This window comes from Lutra lutra, chromosome 1, assembly GCF_902655055.1.
Source record: "Lutra lutra chromosome 1, mLutLut1.2, whole genome shotgun sequence".
Lineage (NCBI taxonomy): Eukaryota > Metazoa > Chordata > Mammalia > Carnivora > Mustelidae > Lutra > Lutra lutra.
In genome coordinates, this window is record NC_062278.1 from 197506772 (window position 1) to 197533278 (window position 26507).

At 39.1% G+C, this 26507-nt stretch overlaps 1 protein-coding gene across 1 annotated transcript; it reads left to right on the forward strand.

The window, feature by feature from the left end:
* The first annotated feature begins 1125 nt into the window (after positions 1-1125).
* On the forward strand, positions 1126-26478 carry ARF4 (ADP ribosylation factor 4). The gene is made up of 6 exons (XM_047691409.1): positions 1126-1525; positions 11990-12070; positions 12534-12643; positions 18327-18398; positions 21925-22050; positions 25530-26478. The coding sequence occupies exons 1-6, from the start codon at positions 1459-1461 to the stop codon at positions 25614-25616; spliced, it is 543 nt and encodes a 180-aa protein (XP_047547365.1). The 5' UTR covers positions 1126-1458; the 3' UTR covers positions 25617-26478.
* Positions 26479-26507: the final 29 nt, after the last annotated feature.

A 26507-nucleotide genomic window follows, 5' to 3' on the forward strand; every position in this document is an offset into this window, starting at 1 on the left:
TTCTGCCTGTGGCTCAGGTCATGGTCTCGGGGTTCTGGGATCAAGCCCCGCATTGGGCTCTCTGCTCAGCAGGAAGTCTGCTTTCCCTCTCTCTCTGCCTGCCTCCCTGCCTGCTTGTGCTGTCTCCGTCAAATAAATAAATAAAATATTTTAAAAAAATGTGAAACTTAAACTGTTAAGAGTGGTTGTGATTCTTTGAGCCTGAGTAATTCATCTAGAGAGATCAAGTAAGTATTTCCCAAGACAGTAAAATTTTTAATTAGATCTTAAGGTTGGGTGATAATGACTTAACTAAGGTAGGGGTGTAAGTAGGGCGAGCTACTAACTTTGAACTGCACCAACGGTATAAAGGAAATATGGGGATATGGAGGAAATTACGGGGAATGTGCTTTAAAAAAATTTTTTTACAAGATGTATACCTCATTTTGTAATCAAAAAAACATTAAGATGATAAATATTTTTAGAACGAGGTCTTCCACTTTCTTAACATAAGGAATTAAGTTTTCCATGCTTCAGGGAGAGAAATGATAAAAGAAACGCAATCCTTCCCCGGCTTTCTTAAAAAGCTGCACTAGTCAATGAACATTATATCGGAGCTCTCTTGTTTTGACACAGGATTAGGGATATTCAGTATGACCCGGAACCGACGGCTCAACGCGCCTAGGCCACAGCCTCTAAGTCTGCACAACTTTTAACCACTTATCTCCTGGGAAAGCAAGGCCCATCTTCACCTCTCCACTAGGCCAAGCGTCTGCTGCCGCGCAGGAAACGTGTACCGTCGTAGACCGGGGAATCCCCATCGCGCGTAGCATTTAAGAGTAGGACGCTCAAAGGGCAGAAGGGACCGAGCTTCACTTAACCCACAATGCACAGAGCGCCTTTCCGGAAGTAAGGACTACAACCTCCTGGATGTATTTATCTGGGCGGAAGCGTTTCGCCTAGAATCTGATTGGACTTGACCAACCGAAGCATTGTGGGACTTCGTCCGTCTCTCAGTACGCATGTGTTAGTTGACTTCGCCGCGCAGGTCCACGTCTGGGAGGAGACGGCGGCCGGAGGATCACGTCGGCGGAACTGGCCTATCCCTTTCGTGCGCAGGCGCAGTGGTTCGGCCAGCACCGGAAGTGCAGGGGGTTGGGGCCGCGGTGACGCGATTCTGTCCGCGTTGGAGGGGCCGGGCAGCTGCTGGAGTCGCCGCTGCTACCGCGTGACGTGGCATAGCAGAAGCCTAAAACGCCAGACCCGGAGCTGCCGCGCCAGTCGTCGAGCAGGTCCTCGCCCCGTTAGTTCGCGTTCTGGGGCTTCGCAGGACACGCCGGCTAGCGAGCCGTCTCTGCCGCCCTCTTTCTCCCTCAGCTCCTCTTCCTTCGCTCAGTTTGTTGGGAGCGTGAAAGGAGAAGGCCCGGGGACGCCCCAAACCCCCTTCTGCTCCTGCCCATCGCAAGTGCCACTACTGCCATGGGCCTCACTATCTCCTCCCTTTTCTCCCGCCTCTTCGGCAAGAAGCAGATGCGCATTTTGATGGGTGAGTGACGGCCCGACAGCCGAGAGCAGGCGGGGTCTTAGTGCTTGGGGCGGCCTCGGGGCCTGTTTGTCCCTCCGCCCGCTGTGGTGGGGGAGGGGCGGCGGCTCGGGGTCAGGAGGAATTCTTAAGGGGGAACAATGGGGCGAAATGTGGGCGATCGCCCCAGATCTGTCTAAGAAGCCGGGCAGGGCCGCGGGACAAGGTTTCTTCCTCTGGCTTTGGCTTTCTCTACTTGATGTTACTGAAATCAGACAGGATGGGGCGGAGATGTGGGGGAAGCGAACTCTTCTGATCTCGCTGAGCCCGGAAGACACTGGCGAGGCCCATTCTGAGAGTGCGGTCTGGCTCCTTCTTCTCCGGTGTGGGCAGCGGTCAGGACGCAGGCAGAGCTACTCCAGCCTTCCTCCTCCCCCTTTCTGCTCCGTGTACACACACTGCACACTCCAGTGGTATGTGGAGCGAGCGGTCGCCGGGAGCCCGGAGCCGCCCGAGGCAGGAAGTGACCTGGCCCAGAGCGGTGGCAAGGGAGCACCCTCGGTTTCAGAAGAGTCCGGAGTCCTCAGCGCTCACTTCGCCAAACTTACTTGGCGCTGGATTCCACTTCGTGTTCTTTTCCTTATTAATGTCCCTGAAAACTGAGTTTATCTTGAATCACTTTTTGGCCACTCTCAAAAAACTAAGTTTGGTTTACTGTCTTTGGTTTTCAAACTAATTTTTATCTAGCTGGTTAAGGTTTAACAAAAAAACTTAATTTTTTAAGCCGATAACAAATTCCTAGTAACTGAACATCGTGAGCCTTAATTTTAGGATAGCCTTGTTCAGTAATAATTACAAAGGGTTTTTAAAAAAGATTCTTGTGGAAAATAAGCCTTTAAAAGCTACTTTTCAACTCCAGTTTTTTGTTTGTTTGGTTGGTTTTTCAGCTGAGGGAGAAGGGGCTTGTCACTTGGGCGATGTAAAGCAGCCCCTCCCCCATGTTACTGTGAATCGTCGCTACATCACAGCCAAGCTCTGTGGACCTCAATAATGCGAAAAGGAGCTCCTCTAATTTAAATGTTGCAACTTGGTTATTTAGAAGCTTGTTTTTGTAGAGTGGGGAGGAAAAGTTATATTTTCTAGTTTTCTGGTTCTAGTTCTACTACTTTGAAAGTTTTCCAAAGCTAGATTCAGTAGTAATTCGAGATGTATGAAGATTACACATTTAGTTCCTTTTTAACTGTTATTTCTGTCTTCTTTACAATTCACGGAATAGTTAATTCTTTCATAAAGGTAAATCAAAATTTTTTTCTCTTTAAAACTTTTTTAGATTTCATTTACAGAGACAATTTTTAAAGGAGGGCAAGCATATTAAGTTTTTAAGGTGGCTGAAAGTTGACAGTCTGAAAAGGATCTGAAGTCATTGGGAGGACTTTGGACTGTGATAAATGAATTTCCAGGCTGTTCCTTAAAGAAATTAACTAGTACCTGGTTTCCAGGAACTAGTTGTGTTCCTGGAAATGTACTGTTTGTCCTTTTACTTAAGATTTATTGTAAATGAATTGCTGTGTTTTGTACCGTAAGTCTTTTGTGATGGCTTAAAGTTTCAGAGGGAGAAGAAAGGTAGAGTTATGCTATAAGCACTTTACTGAATTTACTGTATTAGGGGAGCATTTCTCCCCTTATCCCCCCAAAAAAAAACGGTTGAAAGAAAATGGAAAATCATTTAACTTTGTGTGTTTATGCAAGAGATGGAAGTCATGATTTGGAATTACTTTTTTTATATTAAATATCTTATTACTCTGGTTTCCTATTCTTGTTTTGCTCTTTAATTTTGGGATGATTTAGGTTTCCTTGATTAAAAACACTAAAGTTACAAAGTCAAATTAACTTATCAAATGAAGCATAACCTTAGGGGAGGATATTGCATGGGTAGGGAAAGAGGTGATATGGAAGTTTGATAATTGATTTTTTTGGTCCAACTTTGTGAAGTGAATGCATAAATAATCACTCTCAAGGGCTTTCTCTGCTTGTGTTCAAGTTTAGAATTGAGTTAATGATTGCTTTTCTCATATTAATGTTCTCTGGCAGATAAGTGCACTTTTTCTTTATTAGGCTTACATAAAATTCATACCTTCTTGAGTCAGTGACTTTTTCAGACTTTATCATTTTTTTTTAAGATTTTATTTATTTATTTTACAGAGAGAGGGAGATCACAAGTAGACAGAGAGGCAGGCGGAGAGAGAGAGGGGGAAGCAGGCTCCCTGCTGAGCAGAGAGCCTGATGTGGGGCTCTATCCCAGGACCCTGAGACCATGACCTGAGCCGAAGGCAGAGGCTTAACCCACTGAGCCACCCAGGTGCCCCAGACTTTATCATTTTTTTAAAGATTTTATTTATTTGACAGACAGAGATCACAAGCAGGTAGAGAGGCAAGCGGAGAGAGAGAGGGAAGCAGGCTCTCCACTGAGCAGAGAGCCCGATGTGGGGCTCGATCTCAGGACCTTGAGATCATGACCTGAGCCGAAGGCAGAGGCTTAACCCACTGAGTCACCCAGGTGTCCCCAGTCTTTATCGTTTTTAAGTGTTAATAAAAGATAGCAGTTAGCACATGAATCTGGTTTGCCAAAGTACTGTGAAGTTTAACATTTTATTCCTACACTTGTTATCCCAGAAGTTCAAATAATTTTAAAAGGTGTTTGAAGTTATAGCTTGTAGTTAACTAATTAAAAACCAATGCAGTGTTTTAAATGTAATGTCGCTTAAAGTATAGATAAACAGAAATTGTCTATTTAGGTTTTTTTTTTTTTTGAGAAATCACTCAGGTGAATGATATTATTGAATGATATTATTGAACTTAAATTCAAAAATGAACAGTTTCCCATTTTAGATATTTCATGTAGCCCTGCATTACCTTATTTTTAGACTGATCTCCAGTGTCTTGATCTGTGTAATTTTGGGAAATGGCTCCCCAAGTTTTGTTTCTGTTGGAAAACACTAATGTGTTCTGTAGAGGAGTTATTAATACTAAGCTCTTTGAACTTGTAAGTTTTTTTCCCATTGAAAAGCTGAGAAAATGTTGCTTTTTAAAGGATTGCTAATAACAGTGTAATTCTGTATTGTCTTATATGGGACTGTGGTTTTGTGGGGACCGGAGAGGTTCCTCTATTTGCCAATTTGAAAAATATTACTAATGTTTTAAGTGAGTCTTCAAGCTATAGAGTGGGATTTCATGCTTTTTCCCTAGCATATATATATTTTTAAAGGATTTTATTTATTTGAGAGAGAGAGCAAGAGAGTGGCAGAGGGGGAGAGAGAAGCAAGATCCCCACTGAGCAGGGAGCCTGATGCAGGGCTAGATTCCAGGACCCTGAGATCATGACCTGAGCTGAAGGCAGACGCTTCACTGACTGAGCCATCCAGGTGCCCCTTCCCTGGCATAATTTTTTTTTTTTTAAATTTTATTTATTTGAGAGAGAGAATGAGAGAGAGAGGCAGAGGGAAGAGAGAGAGTGAGTGAGCTTGAGAAGGGGGAGTGTCAGAGGGAGAAGCAGACTCCCTGCCAAGCAGGGTGCCCGATGCGGACTCGATCCTGCGACTCCAGGATCATGACCTGAGCTGAAGGCAGTCGCTTAACCAACTGAGCCACTCCCTGACATATTTTGTAAATACATTTATTATGTGATTTTTAATTTTTAAAATTTAAAAAATTTTCCCTTTCTGTAAACAACATGTTCCTTTTTTAAGAAATTTTAAAAATATGAGAAAGAATAATTCCACCGTTACACTATTGTTAACATTTATTATATTTATTGTCAGGCTTTTAAGAGGAAATTTATGTTCTTTCTTTTTGACTTAGCTTATTATGAGCATTTTCTCAGGTCGTTAGTTGAAAACATAATTGCCAGCCTTTTAGAAAAAGCCCTTCTGATTAGTTATGTGATATAAAGCAACAATAGAAAATGCAAAAATCTTTAGTTTGATGCCACTAGAAGTTGATAAAAGTACATTTTTAGTTGTACCCTCTGGCATTAATTCAAATGGCTTTCAGACTTTGGTAATTTGCTGCTAATTAACACATTGCTCAAAGTGCAGATATTTCTGATCTATTGGGTAGAAGTAAAACCTAAGCTTATAATTACTTTTCTGTACACCTGGTAGCCTTACTTTTAGATTTGATGGTCAGACTTCTGAAGAATTAGATAAAATACTAAGATACAGTGTGTCCACCAGAAAAACCTAAAGGCAAGATGGCAGTATATAAATACCATTTGAGAGCTCTGGTATAGATTTAGGGGTTTTTTTGGCTTTTGTTTTTAATTTTTAAAAATTGAGATATAATTCATATAACATAAAATTTATCCCTTTCAAGTATACAGTTTAGTGGTTTTGCTGTATTCACAAACTTGTGTCATCATTGCCACTGTCTTGTCTTTTTTAAAAAAGAGCGCATAAGAGTGTGTGTGCGTGTGCGCAGAGGGAGAGAGAATCTTTTTTTTTTTTTAAAGATTTTATTTATTTATTTGACAGAGAGAAATCACAAGTAGGCAGAGAGGCAGAGAGAGAGGAGGAAGCAGGCTCCCTGCTGAGCAGAAAGCCCGATGTGGGGCTTGAACCCAGGACCTGGGATCATGACCTGAGCCGAAGGCAGTGGCTTAACCCACTGAGCCACCCAGGCGCCCCAGGGAGAGAGAATCTTAAGCAGGCTCCATGCCCAGCGAAGAATCCAGTAGGGTGCTCAGTCCACCACTTTGAGTTCATAACCTGAGCTGAAATCGAGTTGAAGGCTTAACCAACTGAGTCACCCAGGTGCCCCCACCATCACCACTGTCTTAATTCTAGAACATTTTCATCAGCCCGGAAAGAAACTATACCCATTAGTGGTTACTGCCCCCCTTCTTCCCTTGTTCTGCAACCACTCATCTACTTTTAGTTTCTACGGGTTTGTCTGTTCAGGATAGTTCACATAGTGTAATCATACAATGTGTCCTTTAGTGCCTAGCTTCTTTCACTGTAGCATAATGTTTTAAAGGTTCATATTATATCATGTGTCAGTACTTTATTCCTTTTTAAGGCTGAAAAGTAATTCCTTTCTATGGATATACCACGTTTTGTTTATCCATTCACATTTGATGGAAATCTGATTGTCCACTCTTTTGACTGTTATTAAGTAATGCTGCTGTGAACATTTGAAAACAAGTTTTTGTATGGACATATAATTTTAATTGTCTTGGGTAAATAAATACTTAGGAGTGGAATTGTTGGGTTCTGTGTTAACTGTATTTAACACTTTAAGGAACTGACAAAACTGTTTTCCAGAGCAGCTACACCATTTTATATTCGCATCTGGTGTGTCCGAGGGATCTAATTTTTCCATAAGACATGGGGTTTTGCATCCCTCTTCTACTTCTGTGACTCTGGGGACATTTCTGAACCTCAGATGCTGCATTTGAAAAAATGGAGGGTAGTTGTAAGGTTTATATTACAAAAATGTATGGAGTCACTTAGTGGTGTGCTTGGAACACAATAATCACTCAATTTCAATTATTTTTAAGTAATTATGAAGTTGTATTTTAAGCTTCCTTGTAGAAAATTGAAAGATAAAGGAAACCATGAAAAAGAAAAATACTCTGTGTGAAATTTTATCCATTTGAAAATAGACTCTTTTTCATCCCAGTCTCCTTTCTGCATTTTTTTTTCTCAATTTGAGATCATGGAATCTAGTGTCTTTAACTTAAAATATAAATATTTCTTGCTGCCACACTTTAGTAGACATACTTTTTAATGATTGGCTAAGAGTTTTGGGGTAGTTTTATTGCTGTTAATATTTTGGTTAAAGTACAGGTCCAGTTAAGTCCAGTTAAGAAGAACAAGTAATTCCAGTATATCTTTCAATACAGTGACTTGTTTATGGGGGTGGACGGGAGGGGAGAGCATTGCTGGAATGTACAGATTAGTCTTATCTTGGCTAGGTGAGAATTGGTTATAGTTTGTGGAGAAAACTCATTGCCAAATACTGCAACATTAAGGAAATACGTACTTAAGAAATGACTGAAGTAGCACAAAATTGTTAGACCAACATGTTTTTGAGTAAAGAATTCTATATGATGAGTTTTAAGTGATGGTATGCGTTCATTTGTGCATCTTTAATCTCACAGTAGAATTTTTTTTTTCTTAGATTTTACTTATTTGACACACAGAGAGAGACAGTGAGAGAGGGAATAGAAGCAGGGGGAGTTGGGAGAGGGAGAAGCGGGCTTCCCGCTGAACAGGGAGCCTGATGCGGGCTCAATCCCAGGACCCTGGGATCATGACCTGAGCCTAAGCAGACCCTTAATGACTGAGCCACCTAGTTGCCCCTAGAAATTCCTTTTTTAAAAATACTTGTGGTTTGCACTTATATAACACTTTTCTGTGAAACTCAAAAGATACCTTCATGATTTTAGAATCTTGCATGTAGCTGTGAGCTATTTAGCTGTTATTTAGTTTTTATTTTATTTTATTTTATTTTAAAGATAACTTCCTTAAAATGCCTTACGGTTGCATTATTTTGTAAACACTTCCCCCGTTTTTCATTAAAAATAATTGTATAAAATATATAAAAGGTTTTTAAGCAGTCATCTTCCTAATAGATACATCAGGAAATGTAACCAGGCCAACGTACTCATAAAGGAAATGTGTTATATTGGAATTTTTTTTAAATGAAAGTAACACATGTTTGTGTGAAGAAAATTCTAACTTAGAAGTAGAATATTAGTTATGCACACAAGCAGGTGTTAACAGTTTTGTTAAAAACTGGGTTATCTCTTTGCTTTTCTATAACTTAAAATTTATAATCATAATTTGTCTTGGGTTTCTTTGTTCTGTGTCAGTATTTTTAGATATAAATTGTTTTAGTGATGGTATGAGGTTTAGTTGGACTTCCAGTGAGGATTAGCAGTTGCTGTAGTTCTCAAAACCTAAATCGTATGGGTGGCTCAGTTGGTAAAGAGTCTGCCTTTGGCTCAGGTCATGATCACAGGGTCCTGGGATTGAGTCTCACTCACATAGGGCTCTTTGCTGAGTGGGGAGCTTGCTTCTTCCTCTCCCTCTGTTGCTCCCCCTGCTTGTGCTCTCTTGCTCTCTGTCAAGAAAATAAATAAATAAATAAATAAATAAATAAAATCTTTAAAAAAATCTAACTCATGTTTTTCTTTTTTTTTTTTTAAATATTTTTTTATTTGTTTATTTTGAGAGAGACAGAGAGACAGAGTGAGAGAGAGCATGAGAGGCGAGGTCAGAGGGAGAAGCAGACTCCCCATGGAGCTGGGAGCCCAATGTGGGACTCGATCCCAGGGCTCTGGGACCATGACCTGAGCCGAAGGCAGTTGCTTAACCAACTGAGCCACCCAGGCGCCCTAACTCATGTTTTTCTAATCAACATCTTAGTTTGACTTCTCACTTGGGCTTAATCCTATTTTAGTTTTTTATTGATTTATTTTTTTGTTTTTGAGATAGTGTAAGCAGGTGGGTATGGAAAGGGAGAGAATCTTTTTTTTTTTTTCAAATATTTTATTTATTTATTTGACAGAGATCACAAGTAGACAGGCAGGCAGAGAGAGAGGTGGGGAAGCAGGCTCCTCACTGAGCAGAGAGCCTGATGTGGGGCTCTATCCCAGAACCCTGGCATTATGACCTGAGCCCAAGGCAGAGGCTTTAACCCACTGAGCCACCCAGGTGCCCCGAAAATCTTTTTTTTTTTTTTTTTTTAAGATTTTACTTATTTGAGAGAGATCAAGCATGAGTGGGGTGAGGGGCAGAGGGAGAGCATCAGACTCCCCACTGAGTGAGCAGGGAGCTGGATGCAGGGCTTGATTCTAGGACCCTGGGATCATGACCTGAGCCAAAGACAGGTGCTTAACTGACTAAGCCACCCAGGCACCCCCAAGAATCTTTTTTTTTTTTTAAGATTCATTTATGAGAGAGAGAGAGAGTGTGTGTGTGCGCGCGCACGCATGCACACACGCAGGGGGAGGAACTGAGGGAGAGAATCAAGGACTCCATGCTGAGCGTGGAGCTGGATGCAGTGCTTGATCTCAGGGCCCTGAGATCATAACCTGAGCCGAAACCAGGAGTCCACTCATTAACCAACTGCACCACTCAGGTACCCCAGAGAGAGACCCTTAAGCAGGCTCCACATCCAACACAGAGAATAACTTAGCTCAATCGAAAGACCCTGGGATTATGACCTTAGCCAAAATCAAGATTCAGACTCTTAACTGACTGAGCCAGCCAGGCACCCCCTTTACCTTAGTTACTTAATGGTGAATTTTGCTTTATTTTAAAATTTGGTCAAAATCACCTGAGAAGGACTTACTCTCTCAAGAGACAGCTACTGCCTTTTTTTTTTTTAAATTTTAATTAGGGGCACCCTGGGTGACTCATTGGGTTAAGTATTTGCCTTCAGCTCATAACCCCAGGGTCCTGGGATCCAGCCACACGTTGGGCTTCCTGCTCAGCCAGGAGCCTGCTTCTCCCTCTCCATTTCCCGCTGCCACTCCCTCGGCTTGTGCTTTCCTATTCTCTCTGTCAAATAAATAAAATCTTTTTAAAAATTAAAATTGTTATTTAAATTCAATTAATTAACATATAGTATATTATTAGTTTCAGAAGGAGAGTTCAGTAATTTGACAGTTGCTTATAACACCCAGTGCTCTGTTATATCACATAGAAACAGGTTTTTCAAACAATGAAATAATCATATTGTTTTCCCCATCGTTTTCTGTATTTTTACTGAAGATATCAGACTTCAGGTAGTTAACTTTTGTTTCTTTGGGTGTATTTTAGAAATATATTTTCTGATTTTTTATTTATATTGTCCTGTACTCAAAAAACAAAGCACCTCCTGGTGCCACTTGGTTTTTCTTGTGCCCATGAGTGAGGGTTTAGTTGCTCACTCTGTCTAGTAAGTATTATAGTGTTTTGGAAAGAATAAACCTGAATATCTCAGTATGAAGGAGTAGGGAACACAGTTTGATTAAAAGAAACAGAATACAAAGACATAAATTGCCTCCGTGTACAGAGAAATCTTAAAGCTACCTTTGTAGGGTACAGTGCAGAAAAGGTTATATGGGTGGAAGGGGTATGAAATTGCCTATAGCCTTTAGTTCTCAATTGAACTGATAAAAAAACTTATTTTCGCAGTAAGGTAAAGTAGGTAAGGGGGGTGATTTCTGTGTGTGTTTTTTTTAACTTAATAGCATTCGCTCCATGTGCCAAGTTATGCTTTGATTTAAATATTTAAAATGCATCTTTGCTTAAATCATGAATGAAGTTGAATTCATTTCAAAATCTGTGATAGCATAAATCTAGATGGCCATATGTGTGATGTCCTTGGAACAATGATACATTCAGTGATGTTATTAGATACTGACCTTCCATTTAAAAGGGTTTGATAATACAGAACGTGATTTTGAGACAGATTTTGAGAGATTCATACTTAAAATATGAGTATTTATTTATTTATTTATTTATTTTCAAAGATTTTATTCATTTATTTGACAGACAGAGACAAGTAGGCAGAGAGGCAGGCAGAGAGAGAGGAAGGGAAGCAGGCTCCCCGCTGAGCAGAGAGCCCGATGCGGGACTCGATCCCAGGACCCTGGGATCATGACCTGAGCCGAAGGCAGCGGCTTAACCCACTGAGCCACCCAGGCGCCCCAAAATATGAGTATTTAATTTGCTCATCACTGTCACTGTAATGAAGAGGTATACCCTCTTATTCCAGGATGGATTTTTTTTCCTTCAGGAACAAGCACATTCTTCCCTACTTATGTCTGCCTCAAAGGAATCGTTTTTTAAGAATTTAGATGTTCATTACATTGGAGATGACTATAAGGCCATTTTTTTATAACCTAAATTAACCAGTCTTTTGTTCTCATTTCTGTGCATTTGATGTAGGAATGAATTTAGGTAGGGGTAAAATTGGCCTCATCTTCTTTTATTATCATTTAAGGATACTAGTGCACAGTTAACATTTTTTGGTAATTTTTGTTCACTTGTTTTTATGTGTTCTCTGATTCAGTTTGTAATGGGTTTTTAAAAATGATAGTAGTTCATAGAATTAATAAGGACTTGAGTGGAAAAGATCTTAGATTAAATGATTCAGTCTCCTTGTTTTACAGCTAATTCCTCTGGTCTCATTTTCCTACAGTGACTGGTTTAAAGACACTTGACTAATTTGTGGCAAAGCAAATCTAGAGACTAGCGCCTGACTCAGATACTTCTTTCCTTTTCACTACTACATGCTGTCTCTCTAGGTCTAGAAAGAAAAATGGAAAGGCTTTCTGCAGCAAGTGTTGTCTTGGGATTCAGAAACGAAGTAATTTCATTTCTAACTCATTTGGGCCTTGAGCATTTGTTGTAAAATTTGTTGTAAATTTGTTGTAAAATTAATTCATAGTGTGTGTTCTTTTGGTCTAGATTTAAAATCTTTAATGTCTTTTTCTAGTTGGATTGGATGCTGCTGGCAAGACGACCATTCTTTATAAACTGAAGTTAGGGGAGATAGTCACCACCATTCCTACCATTGGTAAGAAAGTTTACAGATGACTTTAATTATATCATAATGCTATATTATAAAAAAGAAATAGATATGGTTTAATTTTGAAACAATTTTTAAGGCTTTATTATTTTGGAGAGCTTTATGTTCACGGAAAAATTGAGAGGAAGATACAGAGATTTCCCATAAACTTACCCCCGTGTAAATATAGCTTCCCCCTTTATCAGCATCCTCACTCAATTTGTTACAATTGATAACTGCATTGACATAATCATCCAAAGTCCATAGTTTACCTTAGGGTTCACTCTTGGTGTGCTTTCTATGGGTTTGGACAAGTGTACTATGTCATATATCTATCATTATAACTGGCTTAGGTTTTTTTCAGTTTGTTGATTACTAGTAGATTTTTAAAAAGCAATTCTGAGAGAATTCCATAGTAAGGGGTTTTATTTTCCTAATCACATTTTGCACAACTGTCTTTTTTTCTTTGTAGGTTTTAATGTGGAAACAGTAGAATATAAGAACATTTGTTTCACAGTATGGGATGTTGGTGGTCAAGATAAAATTAGGCCTCTCTGGAGGCATTACTTTCAAAACACCCAGGTAAGGAATGCTGTACAGTTTGTATAACTTTTCTTTATATGTTTTATGCTTTAAAGTTTCTTTTGATAACTACTATTTAGCTGGGTGTTGGCATTCTTATATGAGTTGGCTTTCTTAATCACCACTTATATATTCTTCAGTGAACACTCTCACTCATGCCTTTGAAGGCTAAATTACCCAGGGGAAAGAGTTACATAGCCATCATAGCAATAATTTGGAAGATTAGGTGGGAGTGGTTCTCAAGATTGAACTAGGTGTCTCATCAGTAGTTCTGTTTGTTTTGTTCTTAGTCTAGAAAGTAAGGTCTGTGTAACTTTCTTGTCATTTTAATTTTTAATGAATAAAAAGCAATTAATAGTCCTCCATTTAGCTCAGTTAAGTGTTTACCTTATTAAAATAGACTAAGAAAAAAATATATTGGAGTGCCTCGTGGTGTAGTTGGTTATGCATCTGGCTCTTGGTTTCAGCTCAAGGTGTGATCTCAGAGTTGTGAGATGGAGCCTTCACGTTGGGCTCTGCACTCAGTGTGGAACCAGCTTGAGATTCTAATTCTTCTTCTGCCCCTTCTGTTTATTCTCTCTTTCTCTTTCTAAAATAAATAAATGAATCTTTAAAAATACATATTTATGTAGATCCACTTCATTGATTTGTATGATATTTTAATATTATCATGTAGTATATATAATAGTGGCAGAGATACTAGTAGTCTGTGAGCAGGAGTTCTCAAATTTGGCTGCACATTAGAATCACCTGGGGAGCTTTAAAAAAAAAAAATGCCAAAGTGCTGATCATTAACTCCATCCCAATTGAATTAGAATCTCGGGGGATTTATTTATTTTATTTTATTTTATTTTATTTTTATTTATTTATTTATTTTTTTAAAAAAGATTTTATTTATTTGACAGACAGAGATCACAAGTAGGCAGAAAGGCAGGAAGAGAGAGAGAGGGAAGCAGGCTATCTGCCGAGCAGAGAGCCTGATGTGGGGCTCGATCCCAGGACCCTGGGATCATGACCTGAGCCAAAGGCAGAGGCTTTAACCCACTGAACCACCCAGGCGCCCCTCGGGGGATTTAAACTAGGTATCTGTAATGTGTCTCCAACTTTGATGTGCATATGAATCACTTGGATATTAAAATACAGATTAATTTAGTAAGGTCAGAAACTGAGTAAGGCCTGAGATTCTGCATTTCTAGCAGGTTCTTGGGTGGTGATCCTGCTGGTTTGGGAGCTTACTTTGAAGAGCAAGGCTCTGGTATAAGGTATTTCAGCAGCGGCATTGTTGACATTTCAGACTGAGTTAACTCTTTATTGTTGGGGCAAGGGGAGGTTCTCTGCACTGTGGAATGTTTAGCAGCGTCCCCAGCCTCTACCCACTGGGTGTCAGTAGCAGACCCCAACTAACCCACTTGCAGTAACCAAAAATATCTCCATATATTCAAATTATGCTCTGGGGATAAAATTGCGCCCTCTTGAGAACCACTCACTACTCTAGTCTAATTGTTATTTAGGAGCCAGCTGAAGCTTGGAATGACTTACTAGGACTGGAGAGGTGGTTCTTATTCTAGATTTTTCTTTAACCTCTTTCCAACTCAGTTATGTTTACTACCAGGAGTAGTAAACACAGGAGAGGTTTCTCATCAGTTTTTGTTTACTACTGGAGTTGATGATACAATTTTTAAATAATGTGTGATGTTACAAGCACTTCATATGTTTAAGATTCGCAGAAGTCATTCTTGTTCTTCCAGCTCTTGAAACAGTATGCAAGTGAGGTATATTGCCACCAGGTGGCAGTGAATACCCTAGGTGAGTTGGCTGGAACTGGTTACCAGGTTTAAGTAGTGTGTCCTGTTAAATAATGGCATGCTTTTTTATTTAAAAATTAGAATATTTCTGTTCATTAGGTGTGATTAGAAAAGCTATTTTTAAAAAGATTTTATTTATTAATTTGACAAAGAAAGACACAGTGAGAGAGGGAACACTAGCAGGGGGAGTAGGAGAGGGAGAAGCAGGCTTCCCGCAGAGCAGGGAGCCTGATGTGGGACTAAGTGCCAGGACCCTGGGATCATGGCCCGAGCTGAAGGCAGATGCTTAATGACTGAGCCACCCAGGCACCTGGAAAAGCTATTTTTTTTTTTTTAAGATTTTATTTATTTGACAGAGATCACAAGTAGGCAGAGAGACAGAGGGGAGGGGGAGTGGGCTCCACGCTGAGCAGAGAGCCCAATGTGGGGCTTGATCCCAGGGTCCTGGGATCATGACCTGAGCCTTAGGCAGAGGCTTTAACCCACTGAGCCACTCAGGCGCCCCCTGGAAAAGCTTTTTTTTTTTTTTTAAGATTTTATTCATTTATTTGACAGAGAGCACAGGTAGGCAGAGAAGCAGGCAGAGAGAGGGGGAATCAGGCTCCCTGCTGAGCAGAGAGCCAGATGTGGGGCCCAATCCCAGGACCCTGAGATCATGACCTGAGCCGAAGACAGAGGCTTAAACCACTAAGCCACCCAGGCGCCCCTGGAAAAGCTATTTTGATGCAAGTCACATGCTTCAAAAAACTTCATTATGGAAATTGTCAAAGGTACACAAAAGTAGAGAGACTAGCATACAAACGTCCACGTATCTATTAGCCAACTTCAATTATTAGGGTATGGCCAATATTGTTTTATTGATGTTTCTTTCTAATAGATTTTTAGATTATTTTAGATTATTATAAAGTAAGTCATCGTCCTTTCATTTAGAGAGTGTTTTTGAAGTAGAGTTAGGAACAGTGTAAAACTTTGCTAATTCTCAGTTTGTAATTCTTTTTTTTTTTTTTTTAAGATTTTATTTATTTATTTATTTGACAGACAGAGATCACAAGCAGGCAGAGAGGCAGGCAGAGAGAGAGGAGGAAGCAGGCTCCCTGCTGAGCAGAGAGCCCAATGCGGGGCTCGATCCCAGGACCCTGAGATCATGACCTGAGCCGAAGGCAGCGGCTTAACCCACTGAGCCACCCAGGCGCCCCTCAGTTTGTAATTCTTGACCAAGAGTAACCCTGATCTTGTCCTGCATTTGTTTAGAATGCTTTGTAATGTACTTTTGAGTTTTTGTTTTGTTTTGCTTCTTAGAGTTGAGAGAGAGAGAGTGCACTGATGCATGTATTGGGGAGGGGTAAAGAGATGCCCACCATGGAGCCCAGCATGAGGCTTGATCTCCCAACCCTGCGACCATAATCTGAGCCAAAATTAAGTGTTGGACACTTAACTGACTGAGCCACCCAGTTGCCCCATTTACGTTTGAGTTCTTGAGATTAGATCCATTCCTGGCCTCTTTGGATCATCTTATGATCAAAAGTCCCAAGTACTTCTTCCTAGAGAACTCATGTCTGCAGGGAAAGTTTTATGTGTTACCTGATGTAATCTCAGCTAAGCTCTTAACACCAGCTTTTCTAACATTCCCAATCAGTTCTGTTAGCTATAAAATTAAAAAGAAATGAATACTGTTTAATCATGTTCCTAGAGCCAGGACACACTGTTTATTGTAATTCTTCTTCCCTCATTAGATAATTCCAATTATTTTGCTGTTCTAAATTAGTACTTGGCCTTTTAAGTAGTCTTTTATTGTAGCAAACTTACTTTAGAATCCTAGTTTTTCTACACTCTTGATTCTAGGTTGTCCCAGGAAGTGCATAACTTTGAATTTATTACTGAAATACTTTTTTCTCTCAATAGTGTTACTTTGGAACCGATAGCATTAATTACATTTTAAAACAGAATAAAAATGGATAGTTAGTAGTCCAGATAAAATTAGATGCCTTTTGGAAGCATTGCCTCTTCTAGAGGAATAGATTTTAAAAAGCAGTAGCTTTTGGAATTAGGAAGGAAAGGGGGAGACAACATTTACTAAATGCCTGTGATAAGCCAAGTGCAGTACTAGATTCTTTTGTATCTGTATGATTATATTTAACAGGCTGATAAAGTTGGCTGGCGTGGTTTTATTTCTATAGAAGAGAAGGCATGTTCCAGGATTAGGTCATTTATGTAATAAGTAGTCTTGAGATTTGAATTTGGCTATCTTTCCATTATGCTGTACTGGCTCTCATAGCACCGAAAGTATTTTCAGAGATTAGGATGTTTAAAATGATGGTTTCCAGCAGAGACAAAGGAAATGGGTTTGAAATTTGCTAGACCAAAGGACATCGTCATTTTAATGACCATAGCCTAGAATAAATATTAGGTACCCTGGCAAGCTCAGAACTGTAATTGTACTGAGGTGTAAATACAGAATAAAGTAGCTCTTTGTCCTAAATGGATTTTATGCTCTTGGTGGATTTAATCTAGTTATTTATATAAATAAGCATAAGACAGTTTGTGATTAAGTGACAGATGATCAAAAAATACTTCAGTGGTCAGGGTTGTGGAGAGAATAATACTTAAAGTAATCACTTTAGTATTAATAGGAATAGATTTTAACAAAGCTATCAAGGTAATCTCTCTCTAGTTGAAAATTTTATACTTTTCCATTTGAAAGTTTTTAGAAAAGTCTTAACTAATTGTTTCCTTAATTCCATTTCTTTTCTAGAATAGAATTTTAATGTTTGTGAATATCTGTAGGAGTGGTTACTACTTTTCTTTTTGTTAAGAATTTCATATTGGGGGGCACCTCGCTGACTCAGTCTGTGGAGTATGACTCTTGATCTCAGGGTTGTGTGTTAAAGCCCCACACTGGGCCTAGAGTTTACTTAAAAAAATAAATATAGAAGAATTTTCTTATTTGATCAAGTCAATAATATTGTGGAGCAGAGCCGACTTTTCCATAAGTAAGCCTACAAAAACCATTTTGTGTGCCCCTTCTCCCTCTTTTTTTTAAGAAACACTTTGTGCATGCCTTTTACTGAATATGCTAATTAAGTCATTAGATTCATGCATCTTTAGGATCTTTTGTGGTTTGTTTTTTTTTTAAGATTCATTTATTTGACAGAGGGAAAGAGATCACAATTAGGCAGAGAGGCAGGCAGAGGGAGAGGGGGAAGCAGGCTCCCTGCTGAGCAGAGAGCCCGATGTGGGGCTTGATCCCAGGACCCTAAGATCGTGAAGTGAGCCAAAGTCAGAGGCTTAACCTACTGAGCCACCTAGGCACTCCGATCTTTCGTTTAGTTCTTTTTCCTTTTGTTCCCGCATAGTGAACCATCCTGTTACTTATAATCTGCACTTAACATGAAAGGGAAGTGGGATAAAATTTATTCATAGTGTAGTTGAGAAAAGTGATCGGTTGGTTAAGAGTAAGATTTTTTTTTTAAGATTTTATTTATTTAGAGAGAGCATGTGCATGTGAGTGGAAGAGGGGCAAGAGGGAGACAAAGGAAAAGAAGCACCAGCAGACTTTGTGCTGAGCGTAGCGCCACATGCGAGGCTTGATCCTACAACCCTGAGATCCTGACCTGAGCCAAAATCAAGAATCAGATCCTCAACTGATTGAGCCACCCAAGCACCTCTTCACTTTTTTTTTTAATAACATAAGTCAAAATCACAAATAGTGCTCAAATCTATTCTTAGTACTTAGGGCCCTGTTCTTTTTTGTTGTTCTTTTAATAATGAGACATTGGCTTCTTGATGTTTAATTCAATATGGTTCTTTTGTCTGTAAATATTTAGGTCTCCTTTAAGGTTAACTGTTGCAGTTTATTTATAAAAACACTTTTTCCCCAGGGTCTTATTTTTGTGGTAGATAGTAATGATCGTGAAAGAATTCAGGAAGGAGCTGAAGAGCTGCAGAAAATGGTAAGAAAGTTTTTTAAATTTGTTATTTCCAAGATGTGTTTTTCAGGGTGACAATGGTGGTGTTAGTGGTTGGTACATCTTAGTGTGATTAGATTACACAAATGAATTGTTTCAGGGCTAGAAAGAGCCTTGAGGAACAGCCATCACAGATTCTTAAGAATGCACATAAAAACTGTAGAGCTTTTTAAACAGACCGAAGAGTAGCTACTTCATTAAGTTGGGAGGAGGGCTCAGCTTGTTTTTACCATGCTCCAGGGGTGATAGGTCTCTGGTTGAGGATGTCTCCATTAGTGCAGTGCTTTATTTAATAGATAAAAAATCTATAGGTTTGGAACTTTGTGATCTAGGAATTTTGGTTCAGATATCTGTTCCCAAGGTCGCTGGGTTCAGTTTTCTCTATTCTGTACCTACACTCTGAAATATTTCATAGTAGCAGCCATGATAAAGAATTCCACCTATGGTAGTAGCATTTTGGTTGATGATGGTATTTTAGCTTTGCTGGGTATCAGATTGTTTTCATGTACAGTTGACCCTTGAACAGCCTGGGGGTTAGGAGTGCTGGCTCATGGCCCACCCACCATGTGGACAGTTGAAAATCCGTGTATAACTTTTGAGTCCTCAAAAACTTAACTGCTTTTGCTGGCCACAATTTAGTGCCTCCTGAGGCCATGCCTTTGTGTCCTAGGTGGCTTTTCTTCTCACCAGTCAGAATTGGCTGCAACCCAAAAAGCAAGCACCTGCCAAGCCCTCTGACTCTGGAGTGGGAGGTGGGGAGGCTGGGCCAGCACAGGTCTGGTGTCCAGGTATGCATCCCAAGGACCACTTCACCCTGCTGCTCAGGCTGAGAGCACAGACAAAACAAGAACTCCTGGACTATAAATCAGTGGTTGATGCAAATGAAGAAAAAGCTTCAGAACAAATCACGTAAGATAAGCAAATTGAAGCTAAAATTGAAGACCTGGAAAGGGAAACTGAAGAGTTAAAAATTGCTTTTGAAATGAAAAAGGCTTGTATTAGATAGGATGCAACTTTGAGCTGCATCTTGGAGCTCATTAAAAAAACCTGGAGAAAATTAACCCCAAGTGTGCTCATGGATAACATGAAACCTGGAGAAAATTAACCCCAAGTGTGCTCGTGGATAACATGAAACATCTATTAAAGCTAAATTAATAATGAAATCACACCAGGAATCTTGGAATTTGGAGGAAAAACTGATGTTGGAAAGAAGAAATTACAATTAAGACAAGCTTTAGAAATGTTTTAGAACAAATGTTTAGACAAGGTTTTAGAAATACAGACTGAAAAGAGCAAACAGAAAGATGAATTTGGACAGTATGGAAAATTCAGATGAGATAAAGACCATACCATAAAACCTACAGATGGAGATACAGATTACTAAAGTTATTCAGTATGTGTTCCAGAACCTCATTTTAGGGAGTAAAGGCAATTGGGCAGAGGATTTTGCGTTTAAGGAAACTGTTCTCCAGCTTGACAAGAATCTCACTGTGATCTAGTAAGAATTCTATTTTGACATTTTTTGTTTTGGTCTTTGCTTTGTCATTTAAATAACAGATTTCAAGTAAAATTCTTTTTAGTGTTTTTGGAACTATTCTAATACTCCAGTTTTTTGTGGCTTGACACTTTAACATGGAATCTGTTGTTTTAAATATGATAATTAAAGTGACTGGCATACTCGAAAAGAATCTGAAAATCTTAGTCTTGGAAGGGTTCCAAAAGACATCTAATCCTGCTTTCCACTGAATGTGGACATTTTTTCTGCAGCATTCCTGGCAGTCCCACCTCTCATCTGGAATACTTCTATGCATTTGTGAGTCAACTAAAATACTAGAAAAGTTGGAAAACGATATCCACATCCTTGATTTTTTTTTTTCAACTGTCAGTTGTATTTTACAAAAATAAATATCACTTTAGATTTATCTCTCACACAAAAAAACTAATAGCTTACTCTTGCCCTTACCAATAACACTTGATTAACACATAATTTTGAATGTTATGTGTGTTTTATATTGTATTCTTTTTTTTTTTTTTTAAAGATTTTTTTATTTATTTATTTGACAGAGAGAGAGATCACAAGTAGACGGAGAGGCAGGCAGAGAGAGAGAGAGAGGGAAGCAGGCTTCTTGCTGAGCAGAGAGCCCGATGTGGGACTCGATCCCAGGACCCTGAGATCATGACCTGAGCCGAAGGCAGCGGCTTAACCCACTGAGCCACCCAGGCGCCCCTTATATTGTATTCTTCAATGAAGTAAACTAAGGAAAAAATGTTATTAGGAAAATTACAAGGAAGAGAAAATGCGTTTATAGTAATGTGCAGCGAAACAACCATGTATGAAGTTGACCCACACAGTTCATACCCATGTTGTTCAAGGGTCAGCTGTATTTATATTGTAAAAATTGTTGGGGATGTACTTTGGCATGGTTTCAAACTTGGATAACTGTAAAATATTTACTGAAATGAAATCTTAATTCTCATTAGTTGCTTTTAAGACTATATTGCAGTTTGTGCCAGTGTATGTATAACTAAGTCATGGTAGTTTGTCCAAGGAGTTAAATATCACGCCTTCTACCTTTTTGTAAACAGCTTTATGGAGGTATAATTCATATACCATAAACGTCACTCATTTAAAATATGTAAGTTACTGGTTTTTAGTTATACAGAATTTGCAAACATTAACCACAATCTGATTTTATAACATTTTTATTGACCATAAAGAAATTCCCTAGAACTATTAGTATTTATTCTCCATTTCTTCCTTCAGTGCACCCCAAACCCTCAGCCCTTATGACCACTAATTTACTTTATATGCATATGCCTATTCTAGGCATTCATATAAATAGAATCATGTAATATGTGGTTTTTTTAAACTTTTTGTTACTTTTCACTTAGCATTAATTTTCAGCACTCCTCCGTGGTGTGGCATGTGTCAGTACTGATTCCTACCAGTGTCTACTCTTTTATTTACTTTTATTATTGTTCTATTATTTAGTATTTACTCCTGTATTATTTATTATTATACTCTTACATTATTCTTGTATTTTTTTCACGATACTGCTAATGCCATAGTCATTGTACTGTTGTCCTCCTGTTGTCTAGCCCTGCTGGCTGGAAAGGAATAAAAGTCCAAAAAGAGTCCTCTACTACTGAGTACCATGAGATGCTGCTGTAAATATTTATTTCCGTATGTGTTTCTTGTCCTTACCAATCCTGACTCTTAATGGGCGATCATGAAAGCTCGAATGATTTACTTTAATGAGGTGCAGGATGATTGGCTTGAAGAATAGTTTTGCTTTACTTGAAAGGCATATGAGATTTTGCTTGGGTTTAAAAAATTGAAGGATATAAGATGTAAGTGTGCCTGAACTTTATGTTGTGAAATTAGGTTGTTGTTCAATAATGTGTTCAAGGTTGAATAAGTGATATATACAGGAAGACCGTGTTTTACCTACTTTGTCACAGTGATTGAGTTCAGATTGTTAGTTGTTAACATCTTAGCTTTTATTTTCAGCTTCAGGAAGATGAGTTGCGAGATGCAGTGTTGCTGCTTTTTGCGAACAAACAGGATTTGCCAAATGCTATGGCCATCAGTGAAATGACAGATAAATTAGGTCTTCAGTCTCTTCGTAACAGAACAGTAAGTATTTGGAGGTTCATGTTAATCTCCTGACTTAGAATTAATGTAATTGTTTAAGGAAGTATTCACTTCAATACATATTAAGCAATTGTCCCTTTTGGACAGATAATGAGCATACCATTTTTTTAAAATCTTTTTTTTTTTTTTTAAGATTTATTTATTTATTTGACAGACAGAAATCACAAGGAGGCAGAGAGGCAGGCAGAGAGAGAGGAGGAAGCAGGCTCCCCGCGGAGCAGAGAGCCCGATGTGGGGCTCGATCCCAGGACCCTGAGATCATGACCTGAGCCGAAGGCAGAGGCTTTAACCCACTGAGCCACCCAGGCGCCCCATCCATTTTTTAAAAAATACAGTAATACACTACAAACATGAGCCCTTCCAGACTTTTATAAACGTGTGTTCAATTTTTAAACTACGTTAATATCTCCCCCGTCCCCCACCCCCCGCCCTCGGCAAGAGAGGAGGAGAGAGAGAGAGAGAAAGAATCCCAGGCAGGCTCCACGGCCAGTGCAGAGCCCAGCATGGGCCTCCATCTCATGACCCTGAGATCATGACCTCAGCCAAAATCAGGATTCGGACACTTAACTGACTGGGCCACCCAGGCGCCCCTCCGTTTTTTAATTTTTAATATTTATCTTTTAAGGAGCCAAATGTTTAAATACCTTTATTTCATTTGATTTTTGTTTAAAACATTCAGTGTCAATAAAGATGTAATTTTTTTTTAAAGATTTTATTTATTTATTTGACAGATCACAAGTAGGCAGAGAGGCAGGCAGAGAGAGAGGGGGAAGCAGGCTCCACGCTGAGCAGAGAGCCTAACACGGGGCTTGATCCCCGGACCCTGAGACCATGACCTGAGCCGAAAACCGAGGCTTAACCCACTGAGCCACCCAGGCGCCCCATCTAGAGATTATTGATATTGTCTGTTTTAATTGTATATCTTTAAAAGAGCTCTGCAGCAAGTGTTTTGTAATTTGGTTTTCTTACTAAAACTGCAATATTTTTGCAGCCGTATTTTAAATTTTTTTTTTTTTAACATGTAATATTAGCCTCAGGGGTACAGGTTTGTGAATCGCCAGGTTTACACACTTCATAGCACTCAACATGAGCACATACCCTCCCCAGTGTCCATAACCCAGCCACCCTCTCCCTCCCCCCCAGCAACCCTCAGTTTGTTTTGTGAGATTAAGAGTCTCTTACGGTTTGTCTCCCTCCCAATCCCATCTTGTTTCATTTTTTCCTTCCCTACCCCCTAAACACCCCAGTTGGCTCTCAAATTCTTCATATCAGGGAGATCATATGATAATTGTCTTTCTCTGATTGACTTATTTCGCGATTGACTTATTTCACCCAGCATAATATCCTCTAGTTCCATCCACGTCTTTGCAAAAGGCAAGATTTCTTTTTTTTTTTTTTTAAAGATTTTATTTATTTATTTATTTGACAGAGATCACAAGTAGGCAGAGAGGCAGGCAGCGGCGGGGGGGGGGAGGGAGCAGGCTCCCTGCTGAGCAGAGAGCCTGATGTGGGGCTTGATTCCAGGACCCTGGGATCATGACCTGAGTTGAAGGCAGAGGCTTTAACCCACTGAGCCACCCAGGCACCCCAAGATTTCATTTCTTTTGATTGCTGCGTAGTGCAGCCGTATTTTAGATAATCTTGTTTTATACTGTTTGCTTTTTAACATCCAAAGCTTGTCAACTATAGTTATGACATTAAATAAGTTTTGAATTTAAAATTAAAAGAAATATTATGGCGCTCCTGAGTGGCTCAGTAGATTAAAGCCTCTGCCTTCAGTTTGGCTCAAGTCATGATCCCAGGGTCCTGGGTTCGAGCCCCACATTGGGCTCTCTGCTCAGCCGGGAGGCTGCTTCCTCCTCTCTGCCTGCCTCTCTGTCTACTTGTGATCTCTGTCTGTCAAATAAATAAATAAAATCTTTTAAGAAAATAATAAAAAAAAAAAAAAGAAATATACTTGTTCTCCAGTAGCTTGTTGTAGATCAGTGATTTAAATACCGGCAGAATACAATCTACTGTTTTATATGTAAATATGATGTCACAAACTTTAATATGACTTGTGTTTTACAGTGGTTTTTCACTAAGTTGTCAACAAGGCAGATACTGTGCTGTGGCAGTATCTGTATAGGCTGTTTGAGATGTACCAGGCTGATTTAAACAAGATAAACTGTAAATGGTACCAGTTTTCACGGCTGTGAAGATAAGAATTTGTACCTTTAACCAGCCTTCTAGGTTACTGGGGTGTTTGTTATTCAAATAATTATTGCCAGAATGGTATACTTGCATTGCCCTTGTGATATTAAAGTAAGGTCTTTATTGTAAGGCAGAATAAAATAGGTCAGTAAAGAAAAGTAATAAAAATAAACTATTGGGGCACCTGGGTGGCTCAGTGGGTTAAAGCCTCTGCATTCAGCTCAGGTCATGATCCTAGGGTCCTGGGATCGAGCCCCACATCGGGCTCTCTGCACAGCAGGGAGCCTGCTTCCCTTCCTCTCTCTCTGCCTGCCTCTCTGCCTACTTGTGATCTCTCTGTCAAATAAATAAATAAAATCTTTAAAAAAATAAAAAAATAAAATAAACTATTGCTTAAAAAATAAACTATTGCTTAAAGGAAATTAAATTGTTTTCTAGATCTTTTTCTTGCTCTTTCTTAACATTTCATGGCATTTCATACACTTCCTGTTACCACCAAAAAGTGAAACTTTTTGGAATGCAAAGACTAAAGATAGTGAAATTATTTGAGAAGCTTGCCTCCAGTATCAACAGTGCCTATTCTTTTTTAAAATTTTGCCTCCTGTACTCTGAATGTAGTTTTATGGGAAACAAAAGAGGGTCAGAAGGACCTGATGGGTCCCCTTAAGTAGTTACTAATCTTCCTATGAACGTTCTTTTCAGATTAAGGAGTGGATTGTTGATAAACTCTAATGAATGGGTAGGAGTAGCTTTAATTGAGACAGGAGTTTTGTGAGAAGTGTGTATGAGAACTCTGTAGTTCTGTATATATAGTTCTATATAGTTACTGAGATTATTGAATACAAAAGTCATGGTGAGATGTAAACTGTATTTACTTCCTGTTTTTTTTTTTTTAATTTATTTATTGACAGAAATCACAAGTAGGCAGAGAGGCAGGCAGAGACAGAGAGAGGGGGAAGCAGGCTCCCCACCGAGTAGAGAGCCTGATGTGGGGCTCGATCCCAGGACCCTGGGATCATGACCTGAGCCCAAGGAAGAGGCTTTAACCCACTGAGCCACCCAGGCGCCCTCTGTATTTACTTCTTTATATCTATAGTTTTATATATTAGTTTTTTGTTTCTCTTTTCCTGTACATGTATGGTAACTGTTGACTAAATATTATGCTTGCACAGTGGGCGGAAATACTTAATGTTCTGATTAAGAAATTTTAAAGACTGGTTATATATAGTGTTCAGTTAATCAAGTATTTTCTTGTTCTTTCTTTACAGTGGTATGTTCAAGCCACTTGTGCTACACAAGGAACTGGTCTGTATGAGGGACTTGACTGGCTGTCAAACGAGCTTTCAAAACGTTAAATGAAACTGGATCTAACCAAGGACACATTTGATAGAATTGGTCTAGGCTTGTTACAACAAAATTAGTTTGCATCTTGGTTATTAAACAGTATCTGGGACTGGTTTGGGCAGAATATTACAGCTTTTAAACTTATTTTGTTGCCAATTATTGTTTACCAAGTGTAATATTGCTATTTAGCAATATGCTTGGTTTTAAAGAAATTCTCCTTAACTTGGGAAAAAAGTGTCCTCTTTTAATTTTAATTCCCTTAAGCCTAAATGCCTGGACATAGCTATTGTGACACCTTTAAATAAATCCGTTTTGAATGTTTTTTGAGCCCACACAAAATAATGTTTTAAAGTTTTCCCCTTGCTACTTTACTGATACCTTTATCATTCCTGGGGCGGTCTGCTGATTTAAAAAAATGTAGCATTCCATTTGTATTTATTTTTCTCCCTTGCCAAAAAGTTTTTCTAATATTGCTTGTACCAGCCAGGGAAATGCTCCAAAACACTATTCAGATCTCTTGCACTGAGGAACTTCTATTTTTCCCCCCTTATTGAACCTGGCTTTCATCAGCCAAGCTTACCTTAGTGTGGTTTGGATTTGATAGCTAATTAGTTCAGTGCTGGTTGCAAAGAGTTCATATTGAGATGATTTTTAATACCCAGCAGATTGTCTTCCTTTATATTGTATCTTTTTTATGTTGCATGTTGCTTTTTGGTATCAGCCTGACTCTTTGCCCAGTATATGATAGTTCTGCTGATGTTTATTGTTTATTGGTGAACACATCTTCATTAAGAGTTTTTGAAAAACTTATCAAACTCAGTAAGTTTTCTTCATAACCCATTTGGAATTATTCCTAATAAAATGATAAAAATATGTAATGTGTGTGTTCTTTTTGAGTCTAG